Raw genomic sequence first — 14,707 nt, forward strand, 5'->3', positions numbered from 1 at the left:
CCTACCTGGCCCAGACTGAAGAAACATAGCCAAATACTATATTCCTAAGTTATTCTGGACTGGTTCTTTCTTTATTTTTCCCAGTGAGTTATGGTACTCATTTGAAACATATTAGGTTTACTTGTTTTAACTTGCATTTAGTTTTAGGTTGTAAGTCACTCTTTAACAGCTATTTTATTCTGCAGCAAAACACAAGATGGAAGAGTGCCCCCCCGCCCAGATCAATATTTCAGCTGGTTAATATCAATTCCTATGAGGTGGCAGGACACAAACACTGCTGACTGAAAAGTGAGTAGCGTCCTGATAATACAAACTGAAAAGCTATTTACAAACCGGAGCCAGTGTTTATTACCCGGTGTTTGCCCTGGTAGGCTGCTCCAGGAACAACTGCGTCAATTCTAGGGGAACAGGGGCACAACAGACACACATGTGAAAGAGGTTCAAGTGAAAACTCACCTTTTCCAATATGCCGCCTGGTGTTTTCAATAGTGGAATTCCGGTTAACGTTGGAGAGCAGCCCAAGGCAGAAACGGTTCTTATTGTTGGAAGGATCGGTGAAACCATCCACCAACACACTTGTGGAGGAGGCATGGAACGCTTCACCCACACGATTATTGAGCTCATAGTAGACAATAGAGCACCAGTGTTTTGGTTCCTCATAAGCGACCGCCTGAACATCTGTAAGAAAGAAAACCTTACAGTCCACCTCAGCGAGTGCCTCGGGCTCTCAAACACTGAAGCTGTGTTGTCAAACTGGCTCAGGACCCTGGAATGCAGGTACGGGACGGCAACTGCTATTAGAATGTATACGGTTTCTCTAGGCTCTCTGAAACAGGTACTCCTCACCTCACACAGTGTGACGTCCTCCTTCAACCAGAAAATAATTTTCTCCAATTACTATCAGATAACCAAAACGCCAGCTAAGCAAGCATACCAACAGCATTTGCTGCACACTCACAATATGCACTTGCTCCGTAATATGCCAAAATGGAAATTACCCCCACCACAGATGCTGGCTCACCATCCAAAGAAACACAAGTGGCAAGTGAAAAACAAATGGAAAGAGAACAATCGGGGACAGGAAATGTGCCAAAGGTGCTAGCAGAAAAAGGGTGACTTTCAACAAAGCCTTAGTAGGCCTATACTTTTTCAAAGTAATGAAAATCGGTTTCTAATTATTGATAAGAAGTTCCCTTACTTCACATTAAGCTGCCAATAACTATCACAGCCACAGCTTTGCTCCAGTCCTTAAACTCAGGAAGAAATCTTGCCAGCTGGCCATTTTTACAGAATGAATCATATCTCTCTCATCCAGATTTCATGCTAACTTCCTTATATTTGCTTTAAGTCATGCAGAGCAGGTGTGTTTTGTCTCTCCATTCCCAGAATGGGCCAACAATGGAAATTACCCAACTTTACTGACAGGATGCAGCTTGTTAAGTCAAATCTCTTAAGACTAACAAATCTCCAAACAGAACATGCTTCTAAACATTTGCAACTAAAAGGTTCTAAAGATAAGTTCCTTCTGTAGTAAAACCTCTTTTACCACTGCTTTAGAGATTACAGGAATATAAACCACGTATGCCCACTGTGCCAATATGTAATGATCTGAGGTTTATGAGGTCCTGAGCATACAAATGTACAAAGAGAAAGAATATCCACATTAGAAGCATAAACTGGACTGTTTAGGAAAAAGTACTTCTGTGTTCGTTTAACAACAACCTCCACAAATACCATAATGCACTTTATTTTAGAATTCGGTAAGGAAAACAGAACAATCCTTTAAAAAATCCACACACACATTAGCTGCTCTATATACTGGATCAGGTGAGCCAAAAACAAGCATACACTATCTTCCCTGCTAAGCAACTATCCCATGTCAATTTACTGTATTTCAAAGAATGAAATTTTAGTGATTTACATAATGCTAAATCTTAAAAGAAGACTGTAACATCATTATAGAAGGCTTTCTATCAGCTATCAGGATTGTTCAAAATACTACTCATTTAGGTCAGAAGATGACAACATTTTTCTATAAAAGACCAGAAAGATTTTGTGGGGCATATGGTCTCTACTGTAACTATTCAACTGTGCCCTCGTAGTGCTAAAACTGCCACAGATAATATGTAATGGACATAGCTGTGTTCCCATAAAAATTTATTTACAAAAAACAGGCAGCAGGCTGAATTGGCCTGTGGGCTGTAGTGTGCTGACTCCTGCTTTAGGAAAACCATCAAAGGTAAAACAGTAACAGAAAGGCCAACGTTCTTTCCTCATGAAGATATTAACTGTGAACTTATTTCTAATGGGGAAATTTTTAAAAGCTATTTAAAGGAAAAATTTTAAAGCAATTTAAAGGCCTGTTTCCTGAAATCAGACATTTTAGGCTTAACAACAATAGCTACAGGGTCCACACGCTCATAGCTGTAGAGCAGTCCTGTGTCCATTCTCTCCTGCGATCCTTGTTCCCCAAATACCTATTCCAAAGACGTGTGAGACACAAGTCACTTTCCCCAACCAGAAGCTTTATCTGTTGGTTCATAATTATGTTTGGGAAGATGTTCTAGAGATTATCAGGAACCATCAGATACAGAGCCAATAAAGATGTAAAAATATTTTACAGATGAAAAAGGTGTACATTCAGGGACACCTGGTGGCTCAATCAGTTGAGCGTCAGACCTTGGCTCAGGTCGTGATCTCATGGTTTGTGGGTTTGAGCCTCGCATCGGGCTCCACGCTGACAGCACAGAGCCTGATTCAGATCCTCTGTCTCCTTCTCTCTCTCTACTCCTCCTCCCCTCCCCAAAATAAATAAACTTTAACAATAAACAAATAAAATAGGAAGGTGTACATTCCAATTTATTACACTGCACATCTAAAAAAGGTTCTTTCATCATCAGATTTTAAGAACTTAAAAGATGTAAGCAACTCGGACAAAGTCTGAGATATCTCAAGTTTAATAAAGTCAGAATGAAATGAGACCTACACCTAGTAACTAGATTGCCTTAAAACTTCAATTTGCATAAAATTTACACAGTGAAGTTTCATGCCACGTGTTGAGTGCACCAGTGAAGCATCTTCCTCCACGAGAGGTTGTCTGGGAACAGTTCTCTTTCACCATTTGGTCATGACTTCCTACAGGTGCTCAGGGATTCTCCTGACACTCACTGCTCTCAGTTCTCTGCTCCGTTAGGCCTACCCTGCTAGCCACCGCAGACCTCGAAACACACCCATCCTCCACCAGAAAGGGAAAGGAATGACCCGACCTGCTTATAGGTTCTGCTTCTAAGTTCTTCCAGGTGAGAACAGGAAAAACACATGCCCCAACCCCTTTCTGTAACAAGGTTAGAAACAAGTAAATATAGCAAGAAAAAAATGTTAGTAGTTCTTTCCAGTTGCAGCTGTGTATGGATGAGGGCTAAGACTCTACCAACAAAGGAACCTTTGGGAAGCCTTGTTATATGAACTTCTAATTTTGGACATCACCAGTGACAGCCCCACTTCAGTAAAGTTATGCTCACTGTTTCTCAATACCTACCTTTGTCCTTCACTTAAAAATATTCTTTTATTGCCAATTTAAAATTATTAAGTATTGTGCTCAAAACAGATGACCACACAATTATACACAGGCCTTCATTAGTCAAATCAGTGTGTTTGTTCTTCATATAAAAGAGTTACTTGTAATCCAAAAAATTCTCTCTATCCAGCTTCTCTTATTGTGCTTTCTCCAATAGCTATCTTTTTACAGACTAATAAACATTTGTGAGAGAAAGTAACATTTGGACAGATAAACTTTAGACACTAAAAAGGGATAAACAGCAATTCATTTTACCTCCTCTGTTGATTTCTGAGGGCAGTGAAGGTGCCATCATATTTGTGTCCATTGGCTGGGAGCCATCCTGGGTCATGGGGTCTTCAGGAGGCAGGTAAGCAGGCGGGGGCGTATCAGCTACAAAGTTTAAGAAAAAGAAAAGATTTCTTTATCTTTGAATAACCACACACACTTAAAACATAAATTCTGTGAAATTCCTGAGATTAAACTGCCATTTCAACCTCATCAGAAAATGGACGCTAGACACTGAACTCGGTGTCCACTTCCTGAAAATGACTGGCATCTCGTGATTTTGTACAACCGTAGAGAAGATTCAGGGGGAGGAAAAGCACTATATGCCAGTTCCAGAAGTCGTCTGCCTTTCCAGGATCATGCTGTCTTAAAACAATCAGGAGAGCATTTAAACATGTTTTCATACAGTCCACTTTAAGAGGACCTCTGCATTTCATAGTTTCACTGGTGGATGGAAAACCTTTGAAAGCTACGTAGGATCTCTTAAGAAAAAGAGCTTCAGGGTTTCTTACTTTAAACCCACAGCCTTTTAGGAATTTACCAACTGAGTTTCATTATCGCCAATTAGTTTACGGATTTAAACTGTTAATTTCCCATGACTTCAAGCAATCTGTTAGGACTACCTTACCCCTACCTGCTTAAATAATCACTAGTTTTAAAACCCCTAGTAGCAGAATAACAGGAAATAAATCAGTTTATCACAGCCATCTTCTATTTCAGAATTTACATATGTTTCTTCTAAAAGCTCAAAGTCAGCTGGCAATAAGAGGCAAACAACATGACTTGAAACAAAGAACACTAATATAGGTCTTTTGTGTTTTCTTAAATAAAATAAGGGGTATGGGTTCCCCACAAATAATCCTTTGTGATCAAAAAACAAGTTCCTCACTGGCTATTGTGAGCCCATATAGCACACCAGACAGGGCAGGGAACAAAGTTTTACCTTAGGGAACCATGAATAACTTGGAGAAGTAGCCCAGATCACTCAGGGCAACTGCTGAACACAAATAGCTAATACTGCTGCTCCTTCACAGCTTTTGAGAGATTTCCAAAGACTGACTCTCCAGCTGAATTGCAACCCAGTAACTTCCACCATCCAGCAGCTAACAAGCAAGGACTCAGGACACAAAGACAGGACTATGGGGACCTTATCTGGATGCCTTTTTCACCCTTTCCTCCAGCTTATTTTAATTCAGCTTCTTCCCTGCAGCTGTAACACTGACTCCGCTTTGCTTCCAGCCAGGAATGAAGACCTAGAGCATCCTCTGAGACCAAATCCGATAAATTTCCACAAATGAGCTGGTGAAAATGTCCTCAACAGCCTGTGGCACCAGCAGCACTGAGAAAGTGCTACCAGCTACCTATGGGTGATGCTCTACTATGCCCACAAGTGCCTCCTCCCACCCTTGGTGGCTTTTTTCCACACCACCTTTGCTTGGCCTGCGTCTTAATCCCTGACAGCCGGGAACAAAGTGTAAACTCAAGCAATAATCTTCCCGTTTTTCACTCCAGGGGCCCACCCTGGGTTTGCTGCTGCTCCCAAGCTTCTGAAACCATCTCTTCACCACTAACCTCTTTATCAAACCCAACAGTTCCGGGTGAGGGAGGGGGCAATAGGAAATAACCAGATGATACTTAGTTTGATTTCTAAACTAATCTATATTTCCCCCTCCCCTGCCCTTCCCACACACCCACACTGCCCTGTTCTAAGCAGTTTTGGATTGCAAAACAAAACGATGCAAAATAAAAGGCTGAAAACAAAAAAAGTAACAAAAGACAGCACTATCAAATGTGGACGCTTTTCAATTTTTGAGGACATAACCAGCCTGTTGTCAAATTCCCATTCACTTAAACCCATTTCAAGTTGCCTAATAAACCTGCTTGCCCACCCATTTTCCTTTCTTGAAATGTTAATCGATGTTAAGTACATCTTTGTTTACAGTATCCTCCTTGAGGTCTACTGGCAAGGAGTTTGGCACTCATCATTTTTTGTGAGATGCTTGCTTCCTAACCTATAATTTGAAAAATATAATGTCCTAATTAATCATTTATTTTGATAAACATTACACCATCAGTTAAGTCTAAAAAAGGAGGATAATTGTTTTTGTCTTTGCTAAGTTAAACAAGCAGATGGTCTCCAGTACTTCTGTTGCATTTCCTTTGTTGCTAAAGTATATGTTTCTTGGGATTACATCACCACTTAAATGAATTTAATTAAGTGTGTGTGGGGGGGTGTAATCCCTCAGGAAATATTTTTTCTGAGGCTGCACTTATAACAGGAGTTTTTTTTTTCACGTACAGCAAATGTGCGCAGCACATTATTTTTCTCTTCCTCTCTTTTATCAAGAGCGAAGACTGTAACAATTATGCCACTCCCAGAAGGATGCAGCTGTTTCGAAAACCCTTCAAAATCAGAAATAAAACTTATTCAAGCATCTGCGCCTGACAAACAGGACATTTGCTTCCTTGACTGTGAGGTCTCCCTTCGCCCAGGGCGGTACCCCCGTCTGAGAGCCAAGTGCCAGATACCAGAGCCGAAGAGCTCTCTGCGCACAGGTCCGCTCAGAGTTCCCCCGACTCCGCAGCAGCAGGGCCACTTGCCAGAACATCACTGAACTTTCCGACCTACCTGGCATCTGGAAAGGGCTTCCTGGGTCTGAGCTGGTGGGGGAGTGCGGGTAGGTGCCACTGCTGCTTCCAGGAGAGTTGGGGTAGCTGCTGCTGGGGGAGTGAGGGAACGGATGGCTATTGGGTTGCTGGAAAGAATCCGGAAAAGTTGCGTTGAGTGGCATGTGAGGCTCATTTTGTCCTAAGTTACGGAACTGAGCTAATAGGCTGTGCTGAGGATTATATTCACTGTGTCTTGGAACCAGCACTGGAGGAAGAACTAGAAAAGGGGGAAGAAAAGAGAGAGACGAAAATGAAAATGATGAAAATCTGTAATCACATCACAATGAAGTAGAAACATAATCTGTAAGTAACAACAAATTATCTGAACCCTGCCCCGCTGCCAACCCAAAAGCATCATGCAAATGAAGAGCCATTTTTCACTGAGGAATAAATGCAGTAACAAGTGGTCTCTTTAGAATCTGCCGTGACTTATGTCCCAGACCTGTAGCATTGACATACTGCCCAAGGAAAGTCTGCGAAACACCTTTTATGTTAAAAATGTCCACAAGGTTTCCCCATTCTTAATGTTTTCATTCACTAAAAACCAAAGCACAATTATGAACATGTACCACCACTGACAATTCCACTTTTCCAGCCCTGGTTGATAAGATGTTCCATTTAAGAGTTAATACTTATTGAATGGTATGAATTATTCACCATAAATGTTTTAAATGGACACATTAACTCACTGTGAAACAAAAGAAGGCACAGTAAATAACGTTCAGAGGATAAATACGGTGAGCAGCATAAAATCCAAATGCCATTAAAAGTAGTTAATTAGACAAAATATGATGTTTTGTGGGACAGACTTTATGTTGTGTCCAAGTCGTCCTACTTCACAAAACTCTGTTCTCTGATGATCTTCATGCATTTAACCCACTTTTCAGTAATCCATATTTTGCCTGACAGGCAAAGGAGGAAACAGGTCATATAAACCACATTTTGCTGATTGGATACTCAAGGTTTAAAAGCCAAAAACATACACACCACTAGAGAATGAAAGAAAACAGCTCAAGTCATGCCTGAAAGCTCCATTAGGTACCTAAGGAGTTAATAATTAGCATGGTCTGCAACCTCCAGAAACCTCTAGAGGCAAAGCCACTATAAATTATGTTGCTAATCAAAGTGAAGGACTGGGTAGTAAACCCTAACAGGGTTAGATCCTCAACTTCCCACCATAGTCCCCAGACACCTCCTCTCCGGTAACACGGGCCCTTGGAACCCCTACTATGCTCACAGCCTTGGCTAGAAAAACCACCCATTTGGAAATCTGCTTGGAGGAGAGAGGAGGAGATTTAAAATCTTCTATTGTTGTTGGGAGTTAGAACTCAAAATATATTCTCCCAAAGAAACAATATTTAGTGGTATTAGGAATTAAGTAGATTTTTGAGGACTTTCCAGGGACTCTATCTATAATATATACCATTTTTGCAGGAAAATGTGCCATGAACACTTGCATTATCACTTATTCATAAGCTAAAAACTGTTTAAGTAAAAATAGGTTTCTGAAGGTCTTAAATGGTCTCTTATGCTATTATCTTAAATTGCTAATCTGTAGAAATAAGATCTACTAGTTTCTTTAAGCTGATCCCTTAGAAACAAGTCTTTTTAGTATAATAAATGTATTTCCTTTTCTGCACAGCGATGGAATCTGCCCAAATTAAGTCCCCAAAAGCATAATTCCTCCTTCTACCTTTCAATAGTCATCTGAAATGTAAATTATTTTGCTAAAGAAAAAATTCCCAGTTGTCATAAGGCTCCTCCAACGTCAACAGAAATCTATATTGCAAAATAAAGGCTCTGAAATAGCACAATACCTTTGAATTACCTATGCAATCATTCTTTTTCTTTTAGCTGCTGCGGCTTGAGTTACTACTTCCCAACTTGCTTCTCATAGTCATCTAGCGATAGCCTCATTTCTGACTGGTGCCTTAAAAGGGGGGCAAATACTGGCCTCTAAACCCTGCCCCCAAAATGCAGCACCAGACATAGCACCTTGAATCAATCCTCCGTCTCAACCCTTCGGAGGACCCACCTCCTGCCCTGCCCCCCCCCCCCCCTTAACGGAGGACCCACCCCCTGCCCTGCCCCTCCCACACTCTCCTTAACCAAGTCCCTGTTTCAGCACCTCTCATTGTCTATAATTTTATAACAGAATTTGTGGGGTGCCTGGGTGGCTCAGTCAGTTAAGCCTCCAACTTTGGCTCACATCATTGTCTCATGGTTCGTGGGTCTGAACCCCACATCAGGCTCTGTGCTGACAGCTCAGAGCCTGGAACCTGCTTTGGATTCTGTGTCTCCTTCTCTCTCTGCCCCTTCTCTGCTCCTGCTCTCTCTCTCTCTCTCTCTCAAAAATAATCATTAAAAAGAAAAATAACTTTTTCCTCACCTCTGATTATCAAGATAAGATGAATTCTGCCACTGCTGACATACGCACAAGTATCTTTTAATAAACTTAAAAAATTGTATTGAGTATCACACATCTATAATAAAATGCACAAGTCTTCATATAAATAATATAATATGTACTCTTGTGCCTGGTTTCTTTAGTTCAACACTATGTGTGTAGGATTCATCCAATGTTATGTATACCATATATATATATATAGAGAGAGAGAGAGAGAGAGAGTAAGATGTTTACTCAGTCCCCCCACCTAACCTCCTCAGAGGATAATCAATTTCTTTTGTTCCTCTGGTTTATCCTTGTATTTCTTCTTGAAAAAATTAAGCTGATAAATATGTGCTTTCTTACTTTGTCTTTATTACTAAAAAGGAAAGTAGCCCACTCTATAGACTCTCTTGCACTTTGTACAGCACCATAGTTTATTCAACCAATCTCTTATGTCTGAGTAGTTTACACTATTTTACCATCACATATAATACTGCAATGAATAACTCCATGTATATACACTGCAGTATTGTTAAAGGATTATCTTCGGGGTAAATTCCTAGAAGTAGAGATACTGGGTTTTGAAAATGCAGATACAACTTTGTTATTGTCAAGTACCCATCATGTAAGAGAGCGATTTTCCCCTCACAACCCCACAACTATTTTGTCAAAGTTTTGATTTTTTGGACAACTGGATGGGTGAGAAATGATATTTTGGTGCAATTTTTTTTTAATGTTTATTTGAGAGAGAGTGAGAACGTGGACATGCAAGCGAGCAGGGGAGGGGAAGAGACAGCGGGAGACACAGAATCTGAAGCAGGCTCCAGGCTCCCAGCTGTGAGCACAGAGCCCTACCAGGGGCCTGAACTCACAGACCGCCAGATCATGACTTGAGCCAAAGTCGGACGCTTAACCGACTGAGCCATCCAGGCACCCTTCTGGTGCAATTTCAATTTATATTTCTCTTATTACGGTGAAAGTCCATCCTTTTTTCATGTACTTCAGGGGACATTTTAATATATTTTTCTGTAAATGGTCTTCTTGTGCCTTTTGCCCATTTTTTTGTCTTTTCATTATATATAGGGACTCCTGGGTGGCTTAGTCGGTTGAGCATCCAACTCTTGGTTTCTGCTCAGGTCATGATCTCACAGTTCCTGGGATTGAACCCTGCGTCAGGCTCTGTGCTGACAGCGGGGAGCCTGCTTGGGATTCTCTTTATCGCTCTCTCTCTGCCCCTCCACTGCTTGTAATGTCTCTCAAAATAAATATTTTAAAAAATATTTAAAATAACACTAAAAAGAAAAAATATATATATTAGAGATATTAGCCTGTGTGACATTTTATATGTTACAAATATTTTATTGCAATGTGTCATTTGTCTTTTGACTTTCCTTATGTAAAGAAGCTTATTTTTTTATGTTTGGTAGTCAAATTTACCAATATTTTCCTTTATTGCGTATGCAGTTTGATCATAAAAAGGCTTCTCCTACACCCATAAGGAGGAATTCATCCATGCATTCTTCTAGTACATATAAAGTTTCCTATTTTATTTAGATCTCTGATCTGTTTGTAGCTCAGTTTTATTTATACTACAAGGAATAGATCTAATTTTATCTTTTTCCAAATGGTTGGCCAGTTGCCCCAACACCATTTATTAAAAAGCTCTTCTTTGTTCTAGTGATTGGATATACCACCTTTCTCATAAAGTTCCATATATGTTAGAGTCTATTTTTAGACATTCCATCCGATTCTATTCTAGTCTGTGCCCTGCTACCACTGTTTTAATTATAGAGGCTTTATGTTTTAATATCTGATAGGGCTAGTCCCCTCTCACAGTTGTTCTTTTTCAGTGTTCTGCTTGCATGCTTACTCCTCCATATGAACTTTAGTTATTATCTTGTCTACCTCCAGAATAAAGAGATTTGGTACCTTTACTGAGGGTCACATTATATTTATAAATTAACTTAGTAAGAAAATCTTGATGATGTCAGATGTCCTATTTAAAACCCAGGAAAGTTTCTTCAAGGCTACTTTTGCATCTTTTCGGAGTGTTCCATAGTTCTTGTATTAGCTCAGACAGCCATAAAAAAATATCACAGACTGGGTGGCTTCAACAACAAACATTTATTTACTCAAAGCTCTGGTGGCTGGAAGTCTGAGCTCAAGGTGTTGGCGGGCTCATGTCTCCTGAAGCTTCTCTTCTTACCTTGCAGATGGCTATTTTCTTGTGTTTTCTAACATCACTTATTTCCCTGGTGTCTCTCTGTATGTCCTTATCCCTTCTTATAAGGACACCAGTCAGACTGGATTAGGGCCCTCCTCAATGGCCTCACTTAAAGGCCTATCTCCAAAATCAGTCCTATTCTGAAGGACTTATGATTAGGGCTTTGACATACAAATCTGGGGTGGAGGTGGTGAACAATTCAATCTAAAACACTGCACTTGGTTTTATACATTTATTACATTTATAAGTATTTTATTTTTTCTGTTCCTATTTTAAATGAAAGTTTTCTCTTCCATTATATCTTCTAGCTGGTAACTGTTTTTATATATGAAGGTTATTGATATTGCCATGCTTTTATATACTGCTACCTGGCTGGATTCTTTTGTTGTCTGAGTTAGTTTTATCATTGATCCTTACAGAGTTCTCCAGGTAAATGATCATGTCACTGAACAGTTAAAACACAATTTTCCTTTCCAATTGTTTTCTCTTGTCTAGTTGCATTGGCTAATAGTGCTAATATAATGTTAAAAAGTACTAGAGATTGTGAACTTTCTTGACTTATTCTTGACCTTAGTGGAAATGCCTCTAGTGTTTGTTTCCCCATTAAGATGCTGACTTTAAAACTCTGATACATATATATATTAATTAAGTTAAGGACGTATTCATCCATTCCTGTAGTTCAGTGTTGTTATTAGGAACAGGTGTTAAATTTTCATTAGAGGATTTTATAGCATTTCTTAAGATAGTATTGATTTTTCTTCTTAGACCTAATTAATATGATTAATTATTATTCTTGCATTCCTGGCATAAAGCCTGCTTGGTCATGACATATTATTTTCTTAACGAGGGGTGTTTATAGTAATATTTAGGAATTTGAGGCCAATATTCATAAGTGATCGTGATCTAAGTTTCTTGGTATGTTATTTTTATCAGGTTTCAATGTCAATGTTGTACTTGTTTCGTAACTGTTTCTGTGCTCAGAAGAGTTTATGTTGCTAACTAGTCTCTAAATGTTAGGTAGACTTCCCATTAAAATTATCTGGGCTTGGTGCTTTCTTGTGGAGCAGTTCCTTACTTTCTCTATTCATTGCATAGAAATAAATTTAAGCTTTCTATGCCTACTGAGGTTAATTCTGGTAAATTATACTCTCCCTCGAAAATATCCATTGTATGTGGTTTTCAAATTTACTTGCATAAAGTATGCAAAATAATCTTACAGTTAAGTTTCATATCCTCTGTATCAATAAGTATATCCCTCTTATTTCTTATTTTTTTATATTTGTGCTTTCTCCCCAGCTGACTTTTTTTTCTTTATTCAATTACCTGATCCTTGGCCTTTTCCCCCCCTCCAAACCAGGAAAGATTTGTTGATCTTTTTTTTTTTTTTTTTACTTCATTATTTTTTGCTTCATCTTTATTATCTCCTTCCTCATACTTCCTTTGATTTACTTTGTTGTTCTTTTCCTAGCCTTTTTGACTGGAAGTTTAAAATTAATCTGTTTTTATTCTTTCATTTTTACTGATATAAGTGTTCAAGGCTATGAATTTTCCTCTGGTCACTGGTTTAAATATATCCCATAGATTCTGATATGTAGATTGTGATCGTTATTTTCCAAAAGTCATGTGATTTTTGTTTATATTTGCCCATCCACTTATGGGTAATTTTTTTTTTTAAGTTTATTTATCCACCTTTTGAGAGAAAGAAAGACACAGAAATCCCAGGCAAGCTCTGTGCGCTGTCAGCGCTCATGGGGCTCAAACTCATGAGTGAACTGTGAAATCATGACCTGAGCAAAAACCAAGAGTCGGATGTTCAACCTACTGAGCCACCAGGTGCTCCTCACCTATGAGTCACTTAATAGAATAGTTTTAAAGTTCCCAGGTAAAAGAGCTTATTTGCTTTCAATTTCTAGGTTTATGGTATTGTGATAAGACTGTTGATTACACTATTTCTAACTTATGTAACTTGATATTTTCTTTGCAACCTACAACAGAATACATTTTTGTGAATGTTCTTCGCACTAGAAAAGAAGATATGTTTTCTATCAATGTACACTGTTAAAAAGTATCTTTAAGAGCTAGGTTATTAATAATGCTGTTTAGGTCTCCTGTAAAAGGTCAGCAACCTTCCTCTACAAAGGATTAGAAAGTAAATATTTTAGGTTTTGTGGGCTATATGGCCTCTGTCACAGCTATTCGACTCCACTGTTGCAACAAGAAAGCCATAGATAATATGTAAAAAAAACCAAAACTGGATGTAGCTGAGTTAGAAAGCTTCACATTTTTGGTTTCTTCACAGAAACAGGGAGAAGGGATTTGGCCTGTGGGCAGAGTCTGCATACCTCTTCTGATATCATTACTTATGTTTTTTTCTTCATGACCAGTCTTGTATTTAGACTGGTATGTTAAACTTCCTATTATTAGTGTGCTTCTATTTGTTTTTGCTGCCATATCCTATAGTTTCTGCTTTATACAGGAGGTTGCTATGTTGTTTGGTACATGTATGTTCATTATGAAGTGTTCTTTGTGTCAATACTTTCTGGTCTGAATTCTATTTTTTCTGATATCAGACTCACAACTCCTACTTCTTGTTTCAATCTGCCTGATATACCTTTGCCAATCCTTTATTTTTAGACTTTTTAATCACTTTTCTTATCTTTTGAAGAGATGGGTCTCTTGAATACAGCACTGACTTCTGCTTTATGAACCAACTTGAAAATCTCTTTAATTGTTGAGTTAAGCCCATTTATTGATATGACTGATATGCTTGGTCTCAACTCTTGTCATGTTATTGTATACAATAGTTATCATCGTATATTTACCATATTTCTCTATGTGATCTAATCCTTTGTCTTCTAGATTTTTATTTTTTAAATGTTTGTTTATTTTTGAGAGAGATAGAGGGAGACACAGAATCTGAAGCAGGTTCCAGGCTATGAGCTGCTGGCAGAGCCTGATGCAGGGCCTGAACCTGAGCCACCCAGGTACCCCTGTCTTCTATATCTTTAAAGAAAGTTCTAAAGATGGCCTTGTATTTCTGTCGTATGATTATTTTTGTATTTGTATTTCTCATGTCTTCAACCTTTGTTCTTTCCTTACTTAACCATGTATTTTCTAGTTGGTCAGTTTTAAATGGTTATCTTTTGGTTCTCATCTATTATCTATACAATCAATGATCTTATTCTACTTTCCCCTTTTTCTATTCTTCTATTCCATTTTTTAAAAAAATGCTTATTTATGTATTTTGAGAGCAAGTGAGGACACAGGGAAAGGGCAGAGAGAGAGAATCCCAAGCAGTCTCCATGCTGTCAGCACAGAGCCCCATGTTGGCTCGAACCCACAAACCATGAGATCATGACCAGAGTCAAAACCAAGAGTCACATGCTTAACTGACTGAGCCACCCAGGTGCCCCATCTTCTATTCCGTTTTTAAATTTGCACTCTTTCTACTTCATCAGAACATCTTAGGTTTACATACTATCACCATTCTTACTTTTGCCTTATCTCTACAATTTCATTGACAATTTTTTTCCCAGTCATCTCTTAGTTGAATAAGGTTACTCCATTAGATTTCTCAGGA

At 38.9% G+C, this 14,707-nt stretch overlaps 1 protein-coding gene across 2 annotated transcripts in view; it reads right to left on the reverse strand.

Moving 5' to 3' along the window:
• The window catches only part of SMAD1 (SMAD family member 1), a 78,588-nt gene that overhangs the window by 10,432 nt on the left and 53,449 nt on the right, over positions 1-14,707 (reverse strand). For both annotated transcript variants that reach the window (XM_027066834.2, XM_053216909.1), the window contains exons 3-5: positions 6,474-6,731; positions 3,833-3,949; positions 457-678 (exon numbers count right to left, since the gene is read on the reverse strand). In XM_027066834.2, coding sequence (XP_026922635.1) covers positions 457-678; positions 3,833-3,949; positions 6,474-6,731 — 597 coding nt within the window. The remainder of the gene's footprint in view (positions 1-456; positions 679-3,832; positions 3,950-6,473; positions 6,732-14,707) is intronic.

The sequence above is a fragment of the Acinonyx jubatus genome, chromosome B1 (assembly GCF_027475565.1).
Source record: "Acinonyx jubatus isolate Ajub_Pintada_27869175 chromosome B1, VMU_Ajub_asm_v1.0, whole genome shotgun sequence".
Taxonomy (NCBI): Eukaryota; Metazoa; Chordata; class Mammalia; order Carnivora; family Felidae; genus Acinonyx; species Acinonyx jubatus.